General features: G+C 38.3%; 1 protein-coding gene across 4 annotated transcripts in view; it reads right to left on the bottom strand.

Annotated features, from left to right (window-relative positions):
* The window catches only part of RIOK3 (RIO kinase 3), a 29,282-nt gene extending 3,087 nt beyond the window's left edge, over nucleotides 1–26,195 (bottom strand). The window contains exons 1-12 of one of the 4 annotated variants that reach the window (XM_023742061.1): nucleotides 26,013–26,193; nucleotides 15,905–16,028; nucleotides 12,988–13,106; nucleotides 12,039–12,184; nucleotides 11,842–11,949; nucleotides 11,522–11,631; nucleotides 9,784–9,927; nucleotides 8,952–9,079; nucleotides 4,786–4,983; nucleotides 3,400–3,559; nucleotides 1,923–2,003; nucleotides 1,740–1,829 (exon numbers count right to left, since the gene is read on the bottom strand). In XM_023742061.1, the coding sequence (XP_023597829.1) occupies nucleotides 1,740–1,829; nucleotides 1,923–2,003; nucleotides 3,400–3,559; nucleotides 4,786–4,983; nucleotides 8,952–9,079; nucleotides 9,784–9,927; nucleotides 11,522–11,631; nucleotides 11,842–11,949; nucleotides 12,039–12,184; nucleotides 12,988–13,055 (1,233 nt within the window). In that variant the 5' untranslated portion in view covers nucleotides 13,056–13,106; nucleotides 15,905–16,028; nucleotides 26,013–26,193. Of the gene's footprint in view, nucleotides 1–1,739; nucleotides 1,830–1,922; nucleotides 2,004–3,399; nucleotides 3,560–4,785; nucleotides 4,984–8,951; nucleotides 9,080–9,783; nucleotides 9,928–11,521; nucleotides 11,632–11,841; nucleotides 11,950–12,038; nucleotides 12,185–12,987; nucleotides 13,107–15,904; nucleotides 16,219–22,359; nucleotides 22,437–25,109; nucleotides 25,936–26,012 lie in introns of those variants that run through there. The other 3 variants (XM_023742059.1, XM_023742058.1, XM_023742060.1) reach the window with 3 other exon arrangements.
* Nucleotides 26,196–27,744: the final 1,549 nt, after the last annotated feature.

The raw sequence follows: 27,744 nt of genomic DNA, 5'->3' as shown, positions 1-27,744 counted from the left end.
AAATTCTAGTAAGAAGACCAGACTTAATGGTCTGCCTGAGACTGGAAGCACCCCGGAAAGCATGGCCCCTGGACTCTTTATCACCCCAGAACTAAAACAATTTCCAAGGCCAACTCTTCAGACAGGGATTGGACTAGACTGTGGGACATAAAGTGATACTTGCGAAGAATGTGCCTCTTAGTCAAGTAGATACAAGAGACCAAAGGGGAAGCTTCTGTCCAGAAGTGAGATGGGAAGGCAGAAAGAGTTAGGAGCTGGTTGAACGTTCATGGGGAATCAGGGGCGGAGGGGAGGAGTGTGCTGTCACAGAATAGGGTGAGCAGTTGGGGTCTCATAACAATGTATGTAAAAAAAACAAAAACAAAATTTCTGTATGGGAGACTAACTTGATATGTAAACTTCATTTAATTACAACGATAAAATATATATATATGTATATATGTGTGTGTGTGTATATATATATATATAGGGAACAATACTTGTAAGACACTACTGAATTCCTTCCAGAATTTTTTTATTTTTCCAGTTCAAGTTTAACTCTGGTCATATTCTACTTGCTTTTTGTCCTCTCTTACACACCAGTTCTGTCTTCTAAAGTTAGTTTGTCATACTGCACCTTCCATAGCTATAAAAATGAGTGCTATATATAGAATTGCTTCATACTGCTTTGAATATGTAGACATACATTCACTAAATCTCATTAGTTAAAAATTTCAACTTATAAAGTTATTCAGTCATTTAGAAACACCATACCTATCGGAATCTGTTCCTGTCTTGGTTATCTTGTGCTGCCATAACAGAAATACCCCAAGCGGATGGCTCTAACAAAGAGAAGCTTATTCTCTCACAGGCTAGAAGTCCAATTCAAGGCACCAGCTCCAGGGGAAGGTTTTCTCTATTGGCTCTGGAGGAAGGTCTCTTTCATCAGTCTTCCCCTGGTCTGGGAGCATCTCAGCACAGGAAACTCAGGTCTAAAGGACACGCTCTGCTCCTGGCACTGCCCCCTTGGTGGTATGAGGTTCCTCCCTTCCCTGCTTGCTACTTTCTTTTATGTCTTGTAAGATAAAAGGTGGTACAGGCCACAACCCAGGGAAACTCCCTTTACATTGTATCAGGGATATAACCTTAGTAAGAGTGTTATAATCCCACCCTAATCTTCTCTAACTTAAAATTACACTCACAAAATGGAGAACACCCACACAATACTGGCAATCATGGCCCAGCCAAACTGATATCACATTTTTTGGGGGACATAATTCAATCCATGACAGTTGCTAACAATTCATTTCCCTTAAAAATGGCAAGTAAACTTGACCCAACACTGTGATTACTGAGTCTTAACTTCCCTCAGTAAGTGATCAGATACTTGTCCCATTAAGATGTTCATATTAATGGCAATAATTATGCAGATTTACTACATGCGACTTCTCTTTAAGCACTTTGCATTAAATTGGATTAACTATCTACTTACTTGCTTAAATGTTTGGAGCCAAACGAAAATGTATACCCTTGAAAATTTAATTCAACAGCTTAAATGTGAGGCATGGGATCAAATTCTTGCTGAAAATGAAATCTGACCAATCTGATACAATTTTAAGATTGTAACCTTATCTGGAAAGCAACCAGTATCCGTTCCTTCAGTTTCGAGGAATACAGTCCATCTTACTTATCTTAGGAGTACGAAAATATTTGGATCTGTTTCGTCCCATAAAAAAGGACACGTTTGTTGACATGCCTACCTGTGAGACATTCCTACAGTCACGGAACAAGAACTCCAGGCCGTGAGGATGGGTTGGTTCCACAGACTGACTGACATCAATCAACCAGACCTGTTGAAGTACAGAGTACACAATGATTTATTTACATTCAATAATTTACATTCAAGTCATTTAATCTGAACATTAACAACATATGCTTCTTACCTTTCCAGCATGCCACAGCATGTTATACTCACTGAGGTCAGCATGGACAAGTGTGCATTCATTATATAACTGCTGCATCATCTGTAAGGAGGTACAGCAAAGATTTAAGAAATGAAGGAACACTTAGAATTTACCTATACATCTAAAATGTGCATATCAATCAATATTTTCCATAAAAATCAAAACCCATGAGTTAAGAATTTATTTCCTCTTTACTTTGTACAGTTTAGGAGTGGGCTTTTTTAAGGTAGGGTACAGAACAGTAAGACAATGGAGGGGAAGAGCAAGATGAGTGTGTGACATTCTGCTTCCTTGCCCACATGACAGCAAGGAGATCAGGAAGCCAAGGAGAAGACTTGGATTCTTGTGCAAGTAAGATGGCAGCCCTGTCTCTGGTCAATGATCTTATAATAATGTTAAGCCACTAACCAGGGGAGCTAGGTAAGCTACATCCTTTCATAAAAGGACAAATGTCCTATTGAGACCTCTATGGGGTGTATACAATTCCAAGGCGGAAAAGTATCTCCTGCCAGACATAGTGGGAAAGAGATATTATTATGAATTAAATAGCATTATATATTCATTATTGATGATAGTGACCCCTAGCCATATAGTAGAAATCAACATTAACATTTGTTTCCCAGACTTAACAGAACAAAACAGGGAAGGTACTTTACTACTTCATCTCTTCCCCAGCCACTTCGCCTCCCAAATAAGTCAGAAAAATGAACTGGAATTTACTGTCACTGTTTTCCTACTGGATCACCTCTCTAGCTATATTTTAAATGATTAATTTGGATAACACTTTCACGTTCACATCAGCTGCTACATGACATGATAGCTCCAGACTGACTGTGTAGAAAGTACATAAGTCTCTCCACTGTTCAATTTAAACAGAGAGGAATAATGACAGTATCAGGAGCATCTTCTTAAGCTAGAAAAATCTCAGATTGAATGTCATTGCTGTCCTGAAATCTAAATAACTTGCTCAAGATTTCTGACACGTGCCTTCCAACTCTACCATCTGCATAAATGGAGAAACCCACGCTCTACCATTTTCAGTTTTAAGCATCACTTTCTTATTGTGAGAACAAATCTGGTCTATCCATTTTTCCAACAATAATACTAGGTATTTGCTTTGCAGTTAGAGCTATAGCATGCAAGAAGGCATACAAAACAACAAGGCAAATGTGGTAACATCACATATTCTTTACCAATAATAGCTTCATTCTTCTATGTCACTAATGCTAACTAATGCTTTCATTTGTTCCCTAAGTCTGTGAATTTTTCAAAAATGACTCAAGACACCCATAAATTGATATAAAAACAACTCCTCAATGTTAACATCCTTTCACAAACTTCACTCTGTCCTTGCTATATCACCCTGAAATGATGCTATTTTAGGAAATCTTTTTTAAAGTTTAGAAGAAATATTTTGAAAAGGTGGTATGTATATGCTTTTAAAGGCACAACTTACATGAAGAGTTTGATAGTAGGCTTCTTTCATTTCTTCACTACTGAGCTTTACTTCTTTTAATTTAGGAGCGGGAACTTGATCATGGCCAATAAAAGACATAACTAAAATGTGTTTCTTGAGCATTACAACTGTTGGACAAGGAATCCCAGCTCTCTGCATTCTATACAGAAAGAGATGATTAAGAATGTAAAGATTAGATGAGGAAAATCTTTCATTTACTCAACATATATCTAAGCAAGGCCTGCAATAAGCTAGCACACTATACTCTACCCTGGAGATGTGGGACTAGAAAGACAACAAGACAGCCTCTGCCGTTAGGAACCCATGGTCTGGTGGAAATGACGAGTAGACAATTAGAGGACAGTGTGAGACATGCACTGACAGAGGTGGGGGAGGAGCTATGGGAGCACATAGCATCAAGGAAGGATTAATAGAAGAACTGGTAGGAGAACAGGAATTTGCCAGATTGAGACAATAAGAGGAAATGCTGGGTAGAGGAAGTAGTTTGTGTAAACCCACAGAGGAGTTCAAGAGCACAGCCCATTCTGGGAAGGTATATAAATCAATGTAGCTGGTCTTTGAGTAGGAGAAGAGCAATGTGGGCTGAGGCTATAGAGAGATAGGCTCCATATCACAAAAGGACATTGAATTTTATAATAAAGGCTATGGGACGCTGTTGAAATCAGACTGAAGAGCAGCAAGACCTCTTAGGAAATTCTACTCAGAAGGTCATAAGTAGAGATTTTTGCAACTACTAAATATGTATAATAATTTTCGAAAGCAAGTATGTTTAGAAAAGAACAAGCTAAAATTATGCTTTCAATAGATTAAGAAAATGAGAAAACTTATTAATGGGAAAAATTATTACTCAATTACTTGGTAATAAACAAATTCCTTGGTAAAAATAAACTGCTTAGAAAATTGAGAAACAAGCCTAATAAATTAAAGCAAAATGCAATTTGACTCATAAGATTCTATCCCCACCAAATTAACAAATACTAGATGTAGTAAACGTTTTCTAAAAAAAGAAAATCATTATTTATACTAAACCTAACTGGAAGTTGGAATTTTTGTTTCTCGAGGAAGATAATTTTAAAAACAGCATTTAGATATATGAAGAAATGTCTTAGGCAGAAATGCCTTAGTTTTCCTCAACATTTATCAAAGAAAGAAAAAAAGGCTTTTCTTCCCCTAAAAGTATGAATTCAGGTTATATACATGGAAATATTTTCTTACAGAAAGCCTTATTGAACACTAGAATTTCAAGATCCTTTGTTATTTCTTTAAATGAATTTAGAAGAAAACAATGATCTTCTGCCTGGCTAGGAGTCCTAATATGAACAGGTCATTACCCAAGATTCCTTCTAGCACAATGATTTTCTTTACCTTATGAGATTGTGCATTTCTTTTTCTGCCCACATGCGGATGATCTTACGTGGATTTAGTTTACTGAAGCGATCTTTAAACCTGAAATCATCTTTAATATATTTGTCACGATTCTTAAACTCATTAAGGGTTGTTTTAAATACCTTGATGGCACATTCTGTAGGTACAACTTTACTATCTTCCTTTTCATCCTCCATGCTAAGTGAAAGGAAAAAAAAAAATGAAGTCAGTACAAGCTGCCAGCTCATAAGTAAAACAACTTCAGAATAAAAATTCTATAATACTAGATCTACCTCTCTGAAATGCAAAAATATATACGCATGCCTTTGGATCTTAGTAAGACTTTAGGTTTTTGTTTTGTTTTTAAAAAACACACTTTATTTCAAATAAACTGTCAACCAGTTTTCAACAATCCATAATATAATGGTCTTCACCATTTAATGACTATGGAATCAAACTTGAGGAACAGTGACAACAAAATACACTTTACTTTTTCCTGTCTTGGATGGGAGGCAAAGTACATTCATTGCTATATCCCCAATACCTAGAAGAGAAACAGCACATGGTAGCTGCTCAAATAACTGGTGAATGGATGAATCAATTTTCAGGGAGACAGAACACAGATGCTATAAAAGGGGGAAATTTCCAATAATTTAAAGACATTATAGACAGAACAGGCTGGATTTTGATACGATATGGTCCTTGTCATTGGAATAGTTTAAGCTTAAAGATGAGACTCTAAAAAAAACCACAAAGGAGATTCCTTACTTGGAAGGTTCAGGATGCAGTCCAACTAGAGGAATTTGTCCTGCCATTCCCCTATTTAAACACTTCCTTGTTTCTTAGCAAATCACATATCCCTCTGCCTAGCTTTTAAGGCTCCCCTTAGCAATTTCTAGTTTCCCTACACAGCTTTATTTCCTATTACCTCCGAACACATACTTTCTAATCTCCTCATTGACAACTCTGTACTGCTTAAACTTTAATCCTCCCATTCTCAGTCTCTCTCTTGTTTTTAAAGAAATAAACATTATAGACAAAGCTAAGTTCCCTTTGAATACCACCCCAAGGAGTCTCATTCCACTACCCCCCAGCCCCACCGCTCCAGAGCCAATCGTTATCATGAGTTCTATAGTATCTTTCTAGTTCTTCAATTTAAAAAGATAAATACGTAAGTATACGTATATAAGCATCTATAAAATAAATATCCATATATTATTTCCTACATCACTTTAAAAATCTAAATAGATGGTATACCGTACATACTGTGCAACTAGCTTTTTACACTCAGTATTGGTTTTTTTGTGGGGGTTTTTTGGCCTATTTTTAAAATCCAGGTTGAGATCTAACTTCATCCTGACATCTTCCCTGAACGTGCCTGGCTATAATTTTGTCCTGTTTTCTACTCCTATAGCATACAGCCTCCTGTAACTGTGCATTCTGTTACGTAATTATTTTATTGACCATAACAGTTCCTGCCGTAATGTTCTCCTCTTGGCTATGGCATAAGCTTTTTGAGAGTAGAAAACATGTCTTACATGTCATTCCCTGAAAATTCTAGCATGTGCTGCTTTTTGCAACAAGAGGCAACATTTACCTTTAAATATATGAAGGGATGTTAAACTAGAAAAGAAAAGAACTGTATTTCCAGAGAGCAGAATTTGAATCAAACTACCAAGCTACCTCCTGTATACCATATTCTCCCATTAGCCCCCATTTCTCTTTCTAACTACCTTCTCTTCCTGGGAAAGTTCATTTAGCCCTATGGCTTTAAATACCATCTCTATACTGACAATTCCCACACTTCTATGCCAAGAGTGACCTTTTCCAGAGCTTCAGACTCATTTATCCAACTGCCTACTTAACATCACTTGGATGGAGTAGTACAAGCTAATATGACATGAAGATTTAAGATGTATTAAGTGAAAAAACTAAGATCCTGAATATAATCTCTTCCTATATAAATAAGGAAGACATACATAAAAATTTCTGAAAGACTAGACTAAAACATGTTAATAGTGGCTATCTTTGGAGAAAAGATCTACGGGGTGAGGGTAGGTATGATGGTTACTTTTTGTTTTTTTTTTTTTACATTATTTTTGATTTTAATCCTTTAAGTTTTAATTTACCACCATGTGCCATTAAGTTATATTTGCCTGGTTTCGGGGAACCGTGAGTTGAGACTTGGAAAAACGGTAAGCGAAGCTTAAGGTAAGGAAGAAATAAATACGTATTAAGATTAATAGGTACCAGGTATTATCAAATAAAATCTCATTTACGCCCACGATAATCCTATGAGGTGAGGTTTAATTTTTAGATGAGGTTCAGCTTGAAAAATTTAAGTGCATATGTTGAGCAACTTTATCTTAATATTAATTTTTATTCTCTTCATTTTGAAACTTAATGTTATAATTCAATATATAAGTTTATGTCTTACTTAGATAAGGAGACTAGTTAAAGAGTTAAAAAACTAAAGGCAAGGACTTGACAATAATTATTTGAATCCTCTAAATACACAACAAAAACCCTTTAAACCTAAAAGAAACTGGAACAGCTTCTGTCATCTCTTTGTAAACATTTTTGCTTTTAAACAATGTTAAGGTAAAGGAATAGTTGAGGTGGTAAGCCTTGTTGGTTGGCGTCAATGGTAAGTAACCAGGTGACTTCATTTTACTGGTATAAGTACATTTCTAAACAGATTCCACTTTTTAAACTCTTCTCTTCCCCATGCTTTTCTTTAATAATCTAAGCCCTTGTGACAAAAGTGAAGTGGGTAAAATCTAGAATGTGATAAGATTTTTAAAAGACATTTCCTTAAATAATAATGTAAGCATTATTTAAATGTGGTACTTCTTAAAGTTAGGATGAGAGTTATGTAGGAGGGCAGTAACTGACCACAGCATGTCCTCCCACCAGCCAGTTATCAAAGGGCCCCATGGTAGAAACAGCATGGGTTTTGGGTCAAATCCAGGTTCAGTTCTGCTCTGCCACTTACTAGCTGCCTAACTCCAGGCTGGTCCTCCAGGTATTGGTTACTCATCTATAAAATGGGAGCAATAATATTTCCTAGGGTTGTTGTGTGGATTAGCATCTAGTACAAAGGAAATACCCAAAATATGGTAGCTTTCATCACTAATACCTGCCACCTCTTAAATCCATCTCTCCAATAATACAACACAAACACCAGGCTGCAGTGCCTCTGATGCAGCAACAATCTTTCATTGCAACTGGGCTCTCAATTAAACCCACTGCCATTGAGTTAATTCCGACTCATAGCAACCCTACAGGACAGAGAAGAACTGCCCCATTCGGTCTCCAAGGCTTTACAGAAGCCGACTGTCACGTCTATCTCCTGTGGAACGGCTGGTGGGTTTGAACCACTGACCTTTTGTTTAGCAGCTGAGTATTTTTAACCGCTGCACCACGAGGGCTCTCTGGGCTCTCAATTAAACCAAAAACCAAACCCGTTGCTGCTGAGTTGATTCCGACTCACAGCAACCCTATAGGACAAAGCAAAACTGCCCCATAGGGTTTCCAAGGAGTAGCTGGTGGATTTGAACTGCCAACCTTTTCGTTAGCAGCCGAGCTCTTTAACTACTGTGCCACCAGACTCTCAATTAGGCCCTTCTTATTTAGATATATTTTGCCTCACAGTAGTTGACTTTGAGGAACAAAGACTGTTACTGCAAAATATAGACACAAGTATATATATATATGTATGTGTAAGGACACTAAATTCCCAAAGGAATCAAAGAAATCTGAGAGACTAGAAATTTTAGCAGCCCTAAAATTTTCCTCCTTACATTTGTAAGAAATGTACAACTGGGAAAGGTTAAATAGTTACATTCATATGATTACTCTCTAAACATTGTTTTCAAAGAAATGTTAATATGTGGTTCTGAACTCACAATATAAATTTGAAAGAGGAAACAAAACCTTAGGTAGTATGACTCTAATAATGTAAAAAAAATATATCTGCATGGTGAAAAGACTGGAAGACACTACACAAAATTATTAATGGGTATCTCTGGGTGGTAGGATTAAGATGATTGTGTTTTTCTTTATACATCTTAAAATCTAACTTAGATTTTATGTAAATCCATTAATATTGGGGAAAAGGGGCTAAGCTTTTGTCCAAATGATGGTATTTTATTTTGCTCATTTACCTCCCTCCATATGCATGAAAGACAACAGATTCCTTTCCTGTGCTAATACAGCCAGTGATTGTCTCCAACATTCCAGAGTTGACCATTTTATACATAAGTAAACGTGTTTTAGGATCAACTGCTTTTTCCTGTAAAAGATAAAGCACTATAAGTGAAAATGACTGTTGATCAAAAAACATTTTGTGAACTATTTCCAGTATCTTACATTAGAAGAAATTTTTTAAATTTTCTTTTTACCTTTATTATTTAACTTACCTAGCTGTGTACATAACATGCTCTTACAAGAGTGCTATCAAGATAAATTCATTTCCATAAACTATAACTCTAATATGTTTGAAAGTGAATATATAAATGAACCATAAAAAGTCAGACAACTAGCTTAGTCAAAATCTTATTTTCTCCCCAAAGTTTAAATATTCTCCCAGTGTACTTATTATTAGTTTTTCTAAAGGGTTAATAAATTAGTTTCTTCTCTAGATACTAGACACTATCTTCATTATTGTAGAACATTAGACTATTATTAGAAACATGTCACTCATGTAATAGGAAACAATTTTTTTTTAAGAATCCTGAAACATCCAGCTGCAATAAAAACTACACAGTCCAAATTAATTAAGACTACTAAAATGTTAGCTTTGAATAAGTAGTTAATAACTGTTACATTAAAACTGAAAAATCAAACAGTAAATCCACATGGATATTTATTTAATCTTTGATGTAAAAAGCCAGTCATATGAACAGATATCAAACATGGAGCTTCTCCCCCAAAAACATTGTTTCCTAATATAAATCTTTCCATTAAAAAAACAAAACAAAACTTAAGAACACTTACTGCAGTAGAATGTTCCTTTTTCTCATGGAGGCGGGCACTTCGACGTTCTTCTGAGTAGGCATGTTGTTTTAAAGCATTGAAAACATGGTTTGATAGTTTTAAATCCATTCCAATTCCATCTCCTACCTGAAACTCAGGCGCAAACTACCAAGAAAAAGGAAGAATCATCATCTGAATGCTTTAAAATGAGGATAGAATAAACAAAAAAGATCAGTCTTTACTTGGAACAGGTTTCTTATTCCACAGATGATCATGCTAGAAAAGCAGAACCAAGAGCTATTACAGAGAAAAATAAAATAACTCACTAATAAACCTAATAGAAAAGGAGCAATACCATCTGAAAATAGCAACCCAAAAACGGTTTTCCCATAGGACATAAAATTGAACAATTTAACATATTGATCTTACTCTTTGCAAAAAAAATCTAATTATATCTGAAAAGCAAGGTTTTTCAGCATATGCTTTGTACCTTACTTTTACAACAGCAAAAAGACACAATACTATATTTTGAAGGGTATACCAAATCTTACTAAAGACACACAATTTCATAATTAACTATTTTTGAGGAGTGGGTTAGTATAGCAAGCTATGCCTACTCCATGACAATTATGTTCTACAGCTGTGCTGTCCACTATGGTAGCCACATGTGGATATTTAAGTTTAAATTAATTAAAATTAAATTAAAAATTCAGCTCCTCAGTTATACCAGCCATATTTCAAGTGCTTAGTAGCCAAATGTGGGTAGTGGCTACCATAATGAACAGCATCAATATAGAATATTTGCACTATCATAAAGAGTTCAACTGGACAGTGCTATTCTAGAGTCAGATCTGAAATATTTCTAGAATTGATATAATAATATGCTTCCTTAACAAGCATTTGCGTTCTAAAGTCTCAATGCTTTTATTTTAATCACAATATGTAACAGAAAGAGTACCTTTTTTTTTTCAATTACATTTTTTTCCTGATAGTGTTGGGGTAGTTCACGCGCAAGATGAAAAATTGAAAAGGTTCAAAAAGTATACAGGCAGTCCCTCAGTTACAAACGAGATCCGTTCCTAATTTAAGTTGAATTTGTAGGTAAGTCAGGTACATATGGTTCTTACTTAGCATCCGTGAGTCAAATGTTTGTCTTAGTATACAGTACATATTTTACCCTTCTATGCATATAAAACATTTAAGAAACACTTTCAAACCACACAATGTTTTCATGAACATCATGAAGCAGTGCATGTGTTTGTTACTATGAACTATTGTATTTAACTCAAATTTTTACTGTAATAGGCTTTATGGCAGTCCGTTCGTAAGTACGAGTTGTCCGTAAGTTGGGTGTTCGTAACCTGGGGACTGCCTGTGTGGTAAACAGTAATTCTCCTTCCCATTCCTATCCCCCAGTCACCACTGTTATCTGTTTTTTGGTTAGTGATACTACTTTATGTTTATACTACTATATGCTGAAGATTAAATACACTACTTTCATAAGAACTATTTCTTAATTTTAGAATCAAGATAAATCAAACTATTTTTCTTAAGGATTATTGTAGAACTTTATTCTGAGGTATTTTAGATTCTTAATAGTAACTGAGATTTGTGGTATTGCTATAATGTCATCTAAAACATCTCTAGAAAGGAAAAAAGGATATTTTTAGAAATTTAATATATCATATTTAAAGTCATACGCTTTTAACTTATTCAAACAAAACTCTCAATTCAGATGTAGATACTTCCTGTAACTTACATTTTCCATTCTTGCTGTATTCTTTCTCCCACATACTACTTCATCATGTTTGGTGGTGATGTCTTTTCCTTTTCCAGTAAAACCCTTTTTGGGAGTAGGAACTGGTTTTGCTAGAGGCAATTAAGACAAGCCAAGTATATAAAAATAGCAAAGACTAGATTGCTGCATTCAACAATGTCTGAAAAGACATTTGAATCTAATGGAGTAAATTACCAAATGACAGATTCAAAGATAAATATAATACTAAAAGGGTTCATTGGAAAAATTAGTCTTCCTATGCCCCAGCCTGAACCCCCCTAATATATTAAAAGCACTGATACCTGGTATGTAGGGATCATCACGAGTATCTTGCCAGTCAACCTCATCTTCAGAGCTATCACTGTCTTCATAAGGATGCACTTTTCGATAATTTTCAAAGGAAATGGAAACTTGAAAGGCAAAAACAGTTGAAGATTCATTTAGGAGCATGTTATAAGCACTTTCTACCACCCAATATGTCACAATAGAGTCACAGTACCTTTGCTGTCTCCATTGAATTTTTTTTCTTCACGCCTAAGCTGTGCATCATATTCTCTGTCAAATTCCATTTGTAGCATCTGAGCCAGCATTAGGTCGCTGGAAGTGTCAATATTTTCTCCAATAATAAATGGTCCTTCAGCAGCACTAGCAAAATAAGGCAACACAAACTAATAGAATGTGCTTGTTTAAACAGATGCTAGTAATTATGAGAGTAGGATCTGCCTTTTCAATGTTAAAATTCTACTGAAGCAGCAATGGGAAAGAGCTCCACCAGGCCATTCACACTTCCCTGCCTGGCTTCCCTCATGACCAGTGACATGCACTTCTGAGGGTACCAACTGGAATTAAGAAAGCTACAAAAGAAAGCTAAACCCACTGCCATCTAGTCGATCCCGACTCATAGCCACCCTACAGGACAGAGTAGAACTGCCCCATAGGGTTTCCAAGGCTGTAATCTTTACAGAAACATATTGCCACATCTTTCTCCCACAGAGGACGGTGGGTTTGAACCAAATCAACCTTTCAGTTAGCAGCCGAGTGCTTTTAACCACTGCACCACCAGGGCTCCCACGAGAGAAACCTAAAGGGTGTCTAATAAAATCCAAACCGAGACCATCAATTCATTTGTGCTGTGTTCTAATAACAGGACAATTGCTCAAAACTGTACCCCACCTCACTATTTGTTAATTTGGAGATTAGCTAGTTCAACTGTTGCATTAACATAACTAAAACCCAGAGAAAGTGGTCTGCCCAAGATTATACTGAGAACAAGTCACAGAAACAGCACCAAAACTCAAATACCAATGGACCTACAGTACAGTGCTCTTTCTACTGCACTGCTTTTCTAAAATGTCTTGATCCATTTGTCATGACAATCACTAATCAAATTCTAAAACTTTGTTATAATAAGCTGCTGATAAAATAGGTTCTTGATGAATTTTACTTACCTACCAACTTCAGGAAAAGCAGCAGCTTCTTCTTCTAATTGTAACTCTTTGGCCAATTCTTCACTCATTACATCAGCCAAGGAACAAGATATCGTATTTTGAGGGGTAGCCCATGGACACTATTTGGGGAGGGGGGGAAGCAACTCAATTCATAATTCATAGTAATGAAATAAAGTACCTCCCAAACTTAGAAATAAAGTTACCTTATTATTTGAATCATTAGCTATTTGCAGAAATCATCTTAAAAGTAAAAATACCTCCCACTCAAATTGAATCAAGAATAAACTTAAATTAAAAGCTAAAACAGCCAAAAGCTCTCTCTAGCCTTCTTAGCAGGTCTGTTCTTAGCAGGCAGCAACAGGCTATTATAGCATCACCCATTAGCCAACGCATTCATGTAACTCCCCTTGTTCTGGTTCCATGCGCACCAAGCACACTACTGTTTATAAATTGGCTTCCCAGGTGGATTTTCTTATAGGAATAGACTACACCAGCTAGCAGAACTCAAAACACACTTGAGAGCTGTATCTCCTAATTTAAGCACTATGGTGACTACATAAGTCTTCTAAGTGTAAAAAGTGTATGTCAGCCCCTCTCAAGACACCTTGGGATATGCTAAAACAAACACAACATAACAAAATGACTGTTTCTGAACTTTAGAAGCTGAGAATCAGACTCACCAAACAATGACTACAGCACAGTAATACCCTGTGAGGCTCTTCCTGAGCAGTCAGTCACCAGCCTTCCTCAGTGACATCACTATCTTACTAACCCCACAGTGACAAAGGAGAACTGCCTCATTGGATTTCCAAGGCTATAAATCTTTACGGACACAGACTGCCACATCTTTCTCCCATGGAGTGACTGGTGGGTTCTGGTGGGTTCGAACTGCCGACTTTCCAGTTAGCAGCCGAGCGCTTAACCACTGCACCACCAGGGCTCCTTATCACTGTCTTTTCAGTACCTGTTGCCATCAAGTCCATTCCAACTCATAGCGACCCTAGAGCACAGAGCAGAACTGCCCCATAGGGTTTCCAAGGAGCAGCCAGTGGATTTGAACTGCTGACCTTTTGGTTAGCAGCCTGAGCTCTTAACCACTGCACTACTGGGCCTATCTTAGCCCTCTTGAAATACAACTATAGGTTTATTTCACAATTCATAATTTCTGAGAGGGCAAGCTTTATTTAGCAGCAGCAAATGATTACATTTTATATTCTAGTGATTAAGACCATTAACAGTGACATCGTTGCTGATGTCAGATGGATCTTGGCTGAAAGCAGAGAATACCAGAAAGATGTTTATCTGTGTTTTATTGACTTTGCAAGGGCATTCGACTGTGTGGATCATAACAAATAACAGAAATACTGTGAAGAATAGGAATTCTAGAACAGTTAATTGTGCTCATCTGGAACCTGTATATAGACCAAGAGGCAGTGGTTCAAACAGAACAAGGGGATACCAAGCGGTTTAAAATCAGGAACGATATATGCCAGGGTTGTATCCTTTTATCATACTTATTCGATCTGTATACTGAGCAAATAATCCGAGAAGCTGGACTATATAAAGAAGAAAGGGGCATCAGAATTGGAGAAAGACTCATTAACAACCTGCGGTATGTAGATGACACAACCTTGCTTGCTGAAAATGAAGACTACTTGAACCACTTACTGTTGAAGATCAAAGCCTATAGTCTTCAGTATGGATTACACCTCAACATATAGAAAACAAAAATCCTCAAAACCAGACCAAAAAGCAACATCAAGATAAAGAGAAAATACTGAAGTTGTCAAAGATTTCATTTTACTTGGATCCAGAGTCACCGTTCATGGAAGCAGCAGTCAAGAAATCAAACATATTGCACTGGGCAAATCTGCTGCAAAAGACCTCTTTAAAGTGTTAAAAAGCAAAGATGTCACTTTGAGGACTAAGGTGCACCTGACCCAAGTCATGGTATGCCACATATGCATGCAAAAGCTGGACAACGAATAAGGAAGACCGAAGAAGAATTAATGCCTTTGAATTATGGTGTTGTCGAAGAATATTGACTATACTATGGACTGCCAGAAGAATGAACAAATCTGTCTTGGAAAAAGTACAGCCAGAATGCTCCTTAGAAGCAAGGATGGCAAGACTACGTCTCACATATTTTGGACATGTTATCAGGAAGGACCAGTCCCTGGAGAAGGACCTAACACTTGGTAAAGTAGAGGGTCAGTGAAAAAGAGGAAGACCCTCAACGAGATGGACTGACACAGTGGCTACAACAATGAGCTCAAACATAGCAAAGACTGTGAGCATGGCACAGGACTGGGCAGTGTTTCGTTCTGTTGTACATAGGGTTGCTAAGAGTCAGAAGCGACTGTATGGCACCTAACAACAACAACAATATTGCACAGTTGTCTAAGTATCTCTTAAATCTGCCCAGCTCTCTCCACCTCCTTCTCTGATTCTAACCCAAGGTGCCATCATCCCATCACAGGGCTCCTTGCAGAGGCCCCTAACCAATCTTCTGCTTCTAGTCTTGCATGTCCCCATTCCCACACCACAAAACAGTGGTTTTTCTAAAAACAGTGGTTTTCCTAAAATGCAGATTTGATTGGTTCAGTTTCCTTGCTTAAAGCTCTTTTATTGTTTCCTGTTGCCTTTAGGATGAAGTCCAAACTCATTCCTTAACATGCTTACAAGGTCCTTTGTGATCTGGCCTTTCTTCTTGCTGTTCTCTCTATACTTTTACAACTTTTTTTTCCTGAAATTTACTATCCTCTCTCTCTAGCCTTTGGGCTTTCACTTCTACTGTTCCTTCTACCTAGAACACACATTCTCCCTGACCCAGATTATTTTTAATCGACCTTTAGGTCTCAGCTTAAACATCACTTTTTCTACAAGGACTTTCATGATCACTCCAGATTATATTCACCTGTGGTATGCTGCCACAGCATCTTGCACTTCTTCTATCTTAATAAAAATCACTGAACTTCATAGTAGTCACTAGGGTAATTTCTGTCTTCCCTCTTTGAAGGTAGCGCTGTGTATCTTGTTTGCTACAGAAATTAGAGTATCAATCTTAGCATATAACCTGGCACATTGTTGTTATCGGCCATCAAGTCACCCCTTGATTCACAGCAACCCCATGAATGACATCCCATGACTGATTGTGAATCCTATTGTGATCCATATGGTTTTCATTGGATGACTTTTCAGAAGTAGATCACCAGGACTTTCTTCCTAGTCCATCTCAGTCTGGGAGCTACGATGCAACCAGTTCAGCATCTTAGCAACACGAAAGCCTCCACTGACAGATGGGTGGTAGCTGTACATGAGATGCACTGGCCAGGAATCAAACCTGGGTATCCTGCATGGAAGGCAAGAATTCTACCACTGAACCACCACTGCCCTTTGCCTAGCACATAGTAAGCATTAAATGGATATTTGTTGAGTGAAAGGATGTGATTAATAAACAAAATACTTGAATTTCAAAAGCTAAATGTTCTATCAGTAGGTCTCAAACTGTAATCTAATTATGAAAAATAGAAATGATGTTCTTTCCTAATTTATACAAAAAAAAATCAGTCAATGGATAAAATTTTTTCAATTTTTTTCCTCCACATTATTTCTCTTAAAGTTTTCCCTTCTGCTATTGAGTTTTTAATTTAGAGTGCTAAATATGATATTTGTTTTAGTGACACAATTATTTAATCAGGTTTAGTCAGTAAAGGCCCTAAAGCTAATCTAAGGGCCTGTTGGCTCCCGGAGACAACTAGTCAACTGACCCTTGTTCAGGTTCCATAGCACTGAGGTTTAGGAATTTACGTGACTAAAGCTGTTAAGGTGGAGCACTCAAGAGTGACAAACGACAACTATTTTTATGCCCGAGTGACTCAGAATCAAGTTTTGTCTAGTCTCACCCTGAGACTGATGAGGTACACTGGGTGCCCAGCACTTACCTACCCTACTGCAGAATTATTCCAGGCCAGACCTGGACAGGACAGAGAGGCTTCCTGAAGATCTGCTAAGATCATTCACTCAGATCTTATAACCAATTGAGCACGCTCCTAGTGAGGAGTCTGAGATCTGAAATCTAGAACCTCTCTGTAACCTGGAGATCACAACTAATCTTTTGGCCACATGACTCTGCTGACTTCCTTCTGTATCCTCTAGGTAGGTTAAACCCTATCTGATTTACATATGTAGTTACTAGGGCTGGTCTTTTCAACAATTTGAACCAATTCTGATATGTATACACCTGTTTTATATTAACTATAAAAACACTAGGGAAAAGAAGAGCAGGATGTTGTTTGACTAGCAAAAGATGTCATTTTATATCAGCCCTTTAAAAAGGAACATCTTTTTTGTATCTTAATATTTTGGGAACACCCACATTCCTGACCCTCAGAATAGTGAGTTGTGAGGTTAAGTGACTATATAGAAGGCCAACTGAACGCAAGTGTTTACTTCTGCTCCCTCCTGAAAAACCAACTAAAATTAGTAAAAGAAAAAAAGATATGAAACCATCAAGGAAAAAGAATGAGAAGAAATAAGAGTAGAAAAATTAGGACACTGGAAAGCAGAGGGAGAACTTAATAGGCAATGGGGGAAGCTATGAAAGCAAATAATTCACACTGTAGAAGGCCAGAAAGACTCAAGCTAGACGCACTGCTGTTGTGTGCCATCAAGTCGATTTCGACTCATAGTTACACTACAGGACAGAGTAGAACTGCCCCCATAGGGTTTCCTCAGCTGTAATCTTTATAGGAGCAGATTGCCAGATCTTTTCTCCCAAGGAGTGGCTGGTGGGTTCAACCCCCAAACCTTTCTGGTTAGTAGTTGAGTACTTAATCACTGTGATGCCAGGGATACTAAGTACCTCTAAAAAGGGAAGGTGTAAGTAGGACTGACTACAGGAAAATTAGTTGAAAAACTGTGTAAGAAACATTCAAAACCCACAATCTCTCCCCAATTCCATTCAACCAGGCAACTGTTTTCTTCTGTGCCAGCAGAAATCTGAGGTTTATGCTCTGGAGAAGTTGAACAGCACATAGGCCCAAGACTCACAGCAATCAGGTACAGCTAATAATGGGGGTGAAGTACGAAACTGAAAATGTCACACAACAGTGACAACCCTAGATCCATTCCCGTGCTTCCAAGAAAATGCTAGCAACCAGACTAACACCTCTCAGACAAGAAAATGGATTCTTCCTTTGAGAAAACTGAAGAGCCCCAATACTGATGGTTAGGGGTTCTACAGTGAAATAAATCACCTGGACCAACCCAAACAGGAAAGCCCGTCATTGACAAACCTCATCCATGACCTCAGTATTTCCAATCAGCTTTTCAGTGCCTCATAAAAATGTATAGCCAAGAATCACCAGATATTTGAGGAAAGCCTCTGAGACAGACAACTCCCACCATATACACAGACACATACCCACCACCATCACCACCACCACCACTACCACTACCAACAACAGAAAATAAACTCAAAGGAAACAGTACATGGCGAGAAGAAAATTTCAATAAAAACCTATCGTTAATATCAAAGAGACAGGAAAAGATGTTACGACTATTAAATAAAAACAGGTTTTTTTTCTTTTTACAGAAATGTTCAGAGGAAAAAAAGAGCTTAGAAACTGAAAATAATAGAGTAGTGATCACATAATTTATACAGTTGTCTAAACTCACTGAATTGTACATTTAAAACTGGTGAATTTCATTGTATAGAAATAACTTAATGAAGCTGATTTTTAAAAAAGGATAGCAGAAATAAAAACTTCAATGCAGAGTTAGAATAAAAAATTAAGCAAGCCCCCCCCCCTCCAAAAAAAAGAATAAAAACGCAGATAGGAGGAGGAGATAAAAACACACAAAAATGCAGAGGATAAATCCTGGAGGACAAAAATCCAAATAGGAGTTCCAAAAAGAAAGAAAACATAGAAACAGAGGAGAGAAAATTACCGAAGAAATAAGTCAAGAAATCTTCTAGAAGTACCATACGATCCAGCAATCCTACTCCTTGGAATATATCCTAGAGAAATAAGAGCCATCATAAGAAAAGATATATGCACACCCATGTTCACTGCAACACTGTTCTCAAGAGCAAAAAGATGGAAACAACCTAGATGCCCATCAAGGGACAAATGGATAAACAAATTATGGCATACTCACACAGTGGAATACTACATAACGATAAAGAACAACAATGAATCCGCAAAACATCTCATAATATGGATGAATCTGGAAGGCATTATGCTGAGTGAAATTAGTCGCAAAAGGACAAATATTATATGAGACCACTATTATATGAACTCAAAAAAAGGTTTAAACACAGAAGAAAACATCCTTTGATGGTTACGAGGGTGAGGAGGGAGGGAGAGGGGTATTCGCTAACTAGATAGTAGATAAGAATTATGTTAGGTGAAGGGAAGGACAACACACAATACAAGGGAAGTCAGCACAACTGGACTAAACCGAAAGCTAAGAAGTTTCCAGAATACAACCAAACACTTGGAGGGACAGAGTAGCAGGAACACAGGTCTGGGGACCATGGTTTCAGGAGACATCTAGGTCAACTGGCATAACAAAGTTTATTAGGACTATGTTCCACATCCCACTTTGTTGAGTGGCGTCTAGGGTCTTAAAAGCTAGCGAGCGGCCATCTAAGGTGCATCAATCAACCCACCTGGAGCAAAGTAGACTGAAGAACACCAAAGACACAAGGAAAATACTAGCCCAAGAGACAGAAAGGGCTACATAAACCAGAGACTCCATCAGCCTGAGACCAGAAGAACTAGATGGTGCCCGGCTACCACCAATGACGGCCCTGACAGGGAACACAACAGAGAGTCCCTGATGGAGCAGGAGAAAAGTGGAGTGCAGAACTCAAATTCACGTAAAAAGACCAGACTTAAGGGTCTGACTGAGGCTGGAGGGATCCCGGAAGACATGGCCCCCAGACTGTCTGTTAGCCCAGAACTGAAACCATTCCCAAAGCCAACTCTTCAAAGATTAGACTAGACTATAAAACATAAAATGATACTCTTGAAGAGACTGCTTCTTAGCTCAAGTAGATACATGAGACTAAATGGGCAGCTCCTGTTCAGAGGCAAGATGAGAAGGCAAAAAGGGACAGGAGTTGGTTGAATGGTCATGGGAAATCTGGGGTGGAAGGGAGGAGTGCGCTGTCACATTATAGGGAGAGCAACCAGGGTCACATAACAATGTGTGTATAAATTTTTGTATGAGAAACTGACTTGAACTGTAAACTTTCACTTCAAGCACAATTAAAAAAATAAAAAATAAAAAAGACATCTTCTAGAATAGGACATGAGTCTCCAGATTGGGAGGATGTAGAGAGGGGTGGTTGTGTTCACGCATGGGTCAGGGTGGGGGTTTCAGATTTAGATTGTTTTCTGTAATAGGATATAGATATTTATCTAAAATGGGAAAAAATAGCAGTATAAATGTTATTTATAAGTAAAGAAGTAAACTTCAAAAGAAACAGCTAAAAGAAACAGCCAGATTCGGGGCTAGGAGGTGGCAAATGGGACTACTGTTTTTTGATATAAGCCTTCCAGTAGTACTTGACTTTTAATTTTTGTGTACATATAACTGATAAAAATAAAGATGAAACATACACAAATAATGTAAATCAGGAGTATAACTTAGAAGTTTGTCTTATAGAGGACCAATTTCCAAAAAAGGATTTGCAGCCTCTGATATTTTTCTAAAACTTTCCAAGAGTGAGTAGTAAATATGAATAAGAAACTGTTCTACCTATACTATTAAACCGAGCATGTCACAGATTAAACTCACTTTCCCCCTGAAAACTGACTTTCCTTTTCATCTTCTCCATTCTCTAACTGGCACTGGCACTTTTCCAGCCCCCATGGAAGCCTGGAGCCATCTCTGACACCTGCCCTTCATCCCCTCACATCTAGACACACGCTCCGTTGGTTCTTCATTGAGAAATGTTCCTTTTCTTCCAGTCACACCCTGAAAGCACAGACCAGATCCCATTCCAAGCCCCTTTTATCCCGCATTTAAATTCCTATGATAACCATTTTGCTTCTAACCCCCCATTCATTCTATATACTGCTAAAAGACTACTTTTCCTAGAATACCAGATTATATTCTTTTTCACAATTCCCCAACCAGGACCCAGGTCTAATTTGAATTTGTTTGTACCAGCAGGTGAAACCTGTTTCTACGCCTAATTGCTCTGTCCTGTTCATTCCTCTGAGTCACATATCAAAGTGAAATCTGCTACCCAATAATATAATGAGTTGGAATTGACGTGACCACAGCTGGTTTACTGGTATATCATCAACTAACTTTACCTCTAGCCACAGTTTATAAATCAATGTGCACCTTTTTCAAGTTCCTTTCTGAAAATTCTTTTAAGAAACGGAAAAACTAAGGAAGCCTACAGATTCTCTAGTCACATAAAATTGGGCCAGTACGCGCTGCCTCGTAGGCTAAAAATGCTTAGTGTGATCTGTTCCAAAGTCCAAGTTCCAAAAGGCATATGAAAGTGTATTCTCTAACTCAGAATCCTCAATCACATTTTGTAATGACTAATAGTAACGTAACAGACAACAGCTGACTATTCATTATATTTAAATCACTCAGTTAAATACAGATCATTTACAAAGATTATTTAAGTTTCACAACAACTAAATAGTTCCAATGTCATCCCCATGTTATAGATTTAGAAACTGAGACACAGAGGTTATTTAACCCAAAATTACACTGTAGATGGAAGTGCTGAGGTTTGAATCAAGGCCTCAAGAGGCTGCATTCTTAGCATTTTGCTATACTGCTTCCCTAATCACCTCATTCTGGAACAGGAAAAGCAAATTGTCCTACTGTCTACAGTATAAAATCCAAACTCCTCAGCAAAGAATACGCTTCGCAACTTGCCCTAATTTTTTTTTTTTTGCCCTCATTTTTCCAGTCTCATCCTTCATATATCCTACGCTCCAGCAACACTAATTATATGCCAAATATGGCATCTTTTCACCCCTCCATGCCTTCACACGTGCTCTTCTCTCTCAATGGTTTTTCTCCTTTGTCCTCTGCCCCCAATTAAATGTCAACACCTCTACGAAGGCTCTCCCTATCACTGTTAATGCAGGACCATTACTGTATTAGAGTTCTTAATGTATGAGCCCCAATACAGCATGAGCCCTTAAAGAGTGAGGCCGCCTCATCTCCAGAGCCCAGCATACAGCTTGGGACATAAAGAAGCACTTAAGTATTTGCTGAGTAATGAATGCCAAAAGGAAACACTGGAGATATTTAATGGAACTGTCAGGTTTGTCCCTAGGCTGTAGAGGTCTGGTGACTTGTACATCCCTACTACCCAAACACGCTTACCTCCATCTTGAAGTCTGCCCCTTTGCCCACTCACTTCTGGTGCATGCTAGTCTTTTGCCAGTGGTCCATTAATTCTGCTGAGGTGTTAAAAGTATTAGCTAACAATTCCACATAAAAGGCAAAAATGATAGGCAGTAATTTTATTATTCTAAGGCAGAAATTTACCTACTCCCCAAGATAAACTGAATCAGAAGAAGAAACATGTAGAGACCACAGATTGTACTAAGACATCCCAATTCCCCGCTCCCACTGATCTTTTCTGCTCCTAGGAGTCTCATACTCTAGAGCTGTACTTCCCCATACCTCTGCTGACCTGGTTAGCTGGGCCACCTCACACTGAGGCAATTTCAGAGGGTGAGATAAAGAAATAGAGATTTCAGGAAGGATGTCAATGCTCACACTTCGAAATCAAATCCGAACTCTTCAAACCAGCACTCAAAACCCCTCCATAAGCTTGCTCTATCCCAGCTATCCATTCTCATTTCCCACTACTCATCTCACCAACATAAATTTCCCATAGCATCACCATTTTCTAATCATGCAGCCAGAAGATCTGATCTAGGCAGAACATTTAAGTGGGTAATTTCACATCTTAGGACAAGGGCCTCTAGAAAAAGTGATCTGGGTCTACACAACAACACTAATCCATTTTGAAAAACAAAATTTTTATTTTGGAACAGTTTTAGATTTATAGAAAAAATTGCAAAGATAGTAGAGTTCCCATATACCCCATACCAAGTTCCCCTATTAACATCTTGCATTTGTGTGGTGGATCTGTCACAATTCCCGTTGCCATCGAGTCGATCTGAGCTCATAGCAACCCTACAGGACACAGTAAACTGCCCCATAGGGTTTCCAAGGGGCACCTGGTGTATTAGAACTGCCGACATTTTGGTTAGCAGCTGAGCTCTTAACCACTGCACCAATGAACCAATGCTGATAAGTTATTAACTCAAGTCCATACTTTATTCAGATTTCCTTAAACTTTTACCTAATGTTCTTTTTGTGCCAGGATCCTATTCAGGATCCACATCAGATTTAGTTGTCATGTCTCCTTAGGCTCCTCTCAGCTGTGAGTTTCTCAGACTTTCCTTGCTTTTAATGACCTGACAGTTTTGAGGAGCCCTGGTATTGCAGTGGTTAAAGTGCTCAGCTGCTAACCAAAAGTTTGGTGGTTCGAATCCACCAGCCGCTCCACAGGAGAAAGCTGTGGCAGTCGGCTTCCATAAAGATTTACAGCCTTAGAAACCCTATGGAGCAGTTCTACTCTGTCCTATAGGGTCGCTATGAGTCGGAATTGAGTCGACTGCAATGGGTTTGGTTTTTAGTTTAACAGTTTTGAGGAGTACCATGAATTCATTTTCACAACTCCCTTTCCTAGAAAACTACAGACTTCCTCACTTTTGCCTACAGTTTACCAATGTATTCTCCTATGAAAAATATCACCTAAAACTCTTTGCCCATCATCGCAGTTCTGCATTTTGTAACTGGCACCCCAGAACCCTGGAGGGGGAAGGTCTCCAAAAACCTTTCAGGGGCTCTTCGAGTTCAAAATTATTTTCATAATAGTACTAAGACATTATCTATTATCTGTCTTTTTCACTCTTATTCTCTCAAGAGAATAGAATGGAGTTTTCCAGAGACTCGATGACATCATCACTCTGATGGTGAATAGAATGTACATTTATACATAAACATTCTTGTGTCTTCTAAAAATTTCTAAGGTAGTAGGTTTAGCATACAAATGTGTGCATTTTTGGAGATTAACTCAGTTTGTTCTCAGTACTTCTACCATGCTCTTACTATGCATCTTAAATTACACGTGTTAAAATCTACGTATCTGTGTAGATGGATTTTCTTCATATACTTCAACCAGATATGAGAAATAGGTGTCTCCTATTAAACCCATCACTGTCGAGTCATTCTGACTCACAGCGACCCTACAGGATAGAGTAGAACTGCCCCATACGGTTTCCAAGAAGCGGCTGGAGGATTTTTACTGCTGACCTTTTGGTTAGCAGTGTAGCTCTTAACAACTGCGCCACCAGGGCTCCGTCTCCTATTAACCCAAAGATTAAAGAGATTTTCAAAAATGTAAAACAATACTACTCTCTTCACTGATTTTTTTTTTGTTTTGGAAAGTAACTTTTTTTTTATAAAAATGTTTATGTTTACATACAATGACTTTAAAATAGCAAACATATTTTAAATTTCTAAGCTTTAATTATTAATGATAAATACCAATAGATTAATAGGTATAACCTTCATAAACAAAAGTTCTTTGAGGTCCTCAAATCTCCACCTCCTCCATGAAGGCTTCTCTAATCACTTCTGTCTTCCATGAATTCAAAGAAGAAAGGATTAAGTGGTATTTGTGGCCTCCTAGCTGTTCTGCCTGTCAACATGTCTTTTGGCATCAATATGCCCAGGATCATTTATGATTGAATGATGAAAATGGAAATTTAAGGCTCCGCTATATCCATTAAATTGGAATATTACCAATATCAAATATGTTATTAGTAAATTAGTTTTGTAAGAGAAATTTGCTCTGAGGTTAGAATGTATTCTGAGCAGAGGTGGTCTCATGTGGCATCTTTCCCAGCTTTTACAGATGTCTAACTTAAGGAATTTAATGTGAAGAGTATGTTTTTCCTAGTACCAGTAACATCTACTGATCTTAACCTTTTAAATAGGATCTTAGAAGAAAATATAAACAAAATCACATGCAAACAAGTTTGCCAGTGGGATACCTTATATTCTCCCTACAGTTGTAAGACAGCTTTTATAAAATTAATTTTCCTTTACTTATTCATTGATCCTTTTCCTCTTTTCTGTTAAGACCTAGCCTGAAGATCCAACAAGATTAACAGGTGACCCTTTAAAAGGAACAAATGTTCTGTGTTAACATATAAAGAACTATGAAGTTTAAAAAGTACGATTCCTTCACAAACTTAGGTAACACTTTAAGTGCTCTTGCTCTCGAACTCAGTAAAGTGGCAGAGAAGTCTTTTCAACCTTCTAATCAAAGTATCATGAAAAAATAGAAGCCTGAAATCAAATGCGAAATAAACGTTTTTAGTTTGCCATTACGGGAAAAAGCTTAAACGCTAAAGCATAGGCAAGTAATGCGGCTTCATAACCGTTTTGAGTATTAGCATAGAGGGAAGGAGGGTGTGCCTGGTTTTATCTTTTACTACTTCAAAAACAAGAAAACATCGGATTAGGATAACCATACTTGTTAATCTAAGGCAACAACTTCCTAAACCAACTTTCTGTTTATTACCGAATTTGACACACTTGGCCCGTGAAAAACAAGGTCAGGCTTGTTTTCTCTCAAACGTACACGTCTGTAAGCGAGTCCTGCTCAATACATTTCACAGAGATTCAGAAAGCAAGGTGTAGAACTAAAGAGAAATTAAAAAAACATCCAGAATGGCCTTTGGGAACTGCAGAGGCCTGCCCAGCAATTTCCACCCACCCCCTCACACGGCAGCCCTGCGGCAGGTTCACCCCTTTCTGAGATGGTCAGGAACCCTGGAACCGTCCCAGCCGCCTAAGGAGCCTTCTTCGCGCCTGCTGGCCCCTCCAGACCTTCACAGAAAGAGGCAGCCCGGGTGACTAGGGCAAGTACGTCAGCCCCGGCCGCCACTCACCGCTGCTGGCCGGGGTTCAGGAGATGCCACTCCAACTAGATCCATGTGGGGGAAGAAGCCAGCGACAAGAACAGGGTAGAGAGGGGGCAGGATCGGGAAGCGAGTTCCGCCGAGGAGGAGACAGACAGTGGAGAAGGGTAGAAAGGCTGCTGGTGCCGGAGCGGAGGTGACAGATGGCGCTGACGGCGGTCGCGTCCGGAACTAACCTCTTCTCTTCCGCCCTCAAGAATAGGGTAGTCGCTTCCGATTGGCCGCCCGGCCCTCGCTGTCACCTTTCTCCGCTCCCGGGCGGGTCGCACTTCCGGTCGCTGCCTTTTGGGGTCCAGGGTGCAAGGTGCAGCTTGCCGGCTTTGTAGTCACAGTCGCCTGTGTGGGGCAGGGCAAGGGCCAGGTGTGACGTCCTTTAGCCCAGGCTCTGCGCTGTCCCGCACCGCCTTCCTCTTTCTTCCTCCCCAACAGCCCGTAGACAGCACTGGATCTAGTCAAACTAGAATAGACCCTGTGTGGATTGTAAATAAACGAGGCTCTGTTCATGCATTCTCTCCCCAATTAAATCTAACCCGAGAAGATAACAGAGACAGAAAATGGGCAGGTTTAGAGAAGGGAAAGAGACTGAGGGAGACGGCGGGTTTTTGTTTCTGCGGTTGTTTGGAGGCGGCACGATGAGTGTGTAAATTTGTAAAATGTAACATTGAGCAAAAGTCAGTCTGTATAATAAAAGTTTTGATTCTGTGTTTTGTAGGGAGATTCTTAAAAAGTGATTGAATAAAAATAGCTAAAGCCTTACATTTCACTTACTGTGTTCCAGGCCTTGTTCAAAGTACTTTATTAACTCGTTTAATCCTGAGAATAACACTAAGGAGGAAGTTCTATTATTATCATCATTTTACTGATAATAAAACTGAAGCACAGAGAGGTAAAGTAACTTGTCCAACGTCATCCAGCTAATAAGTGACAAAGCTAGTAAGTGTCGACCCCATGCATTCTGGCTCCAAGCACTGCCTCCATACTGCTTATATGCAAACTATTCAGACAATTAAAACAAAAAATCATATTAAGCCAATAATAGAAATTGATTGAAGTTTATTTAGTATACGATTTGCAAATCAGGGTAACATTTTGACTAGAGAGTCAAAAATGTTCTGAAGATGAGAGAACCTTGAAACACTCTTATACCAAATCTTAACAGCATTGCTGTGGAAAAAAAGGTCAGAACAGAACTGATAAACAACTTTTTGGTCAGGAAGGATTTTCATACAGCATTGTCTTGAAAAATGTGTAGGAACCCTCAACTGAGGCACTTGACCCTAGTAAAATGGCTAGTCTGGGTCTGGGTCTGAACTCCATCTCAATGCTTGCTAACTTCTTATATTCAGTGACCTTTGTACTGACTTAAAAGCCTGTAACTAAGAAAGTTTCTTTCTTTGTGATTAAGCCAAGATTAAGGGAAGAATATTCCCGCAAGAGTGCTGACCCCCTTAATTTTATCAGACATGTCCAGAGCTGACCACACTCAGGAAATATATTGCTCCCCTAGCTATTTTTTAAACCAAATGTCCTTGGGAAGAAATACTCTGTAATCATCTTGTGGCCATCTATACACCCCTATAGTTACTACTTCTGCAATTATCCTGTATTACCAATCCCTTTTGGTTCCCAGCTTCTAGATATTCCACCTCAGACCGCCTTACCTCACCGAGCACCAATCACAGATTTTGCACCGTTAGTTCCT

This window comes from Trichechus manatus, unplaced genomic scaffold (genome assembly GCF_000243295.1).
Source record: "Trichechus manatus latirostris isolate Lorelei unplaced genomic scaffold, TriManLat1.0 scaffold00199, whole genome shotgun sequence".
NCBI lineage: Eukaryota > Metazoa > Chordata > Mammalia > Sirenia > Trichechidae > Trichechus > Trichechus manatus.
The sequence above is the reverse complement of the archived record's forward strand: the minus strand, read 5'-3'. Positions and strand labels throughout refer to the sequence as shown.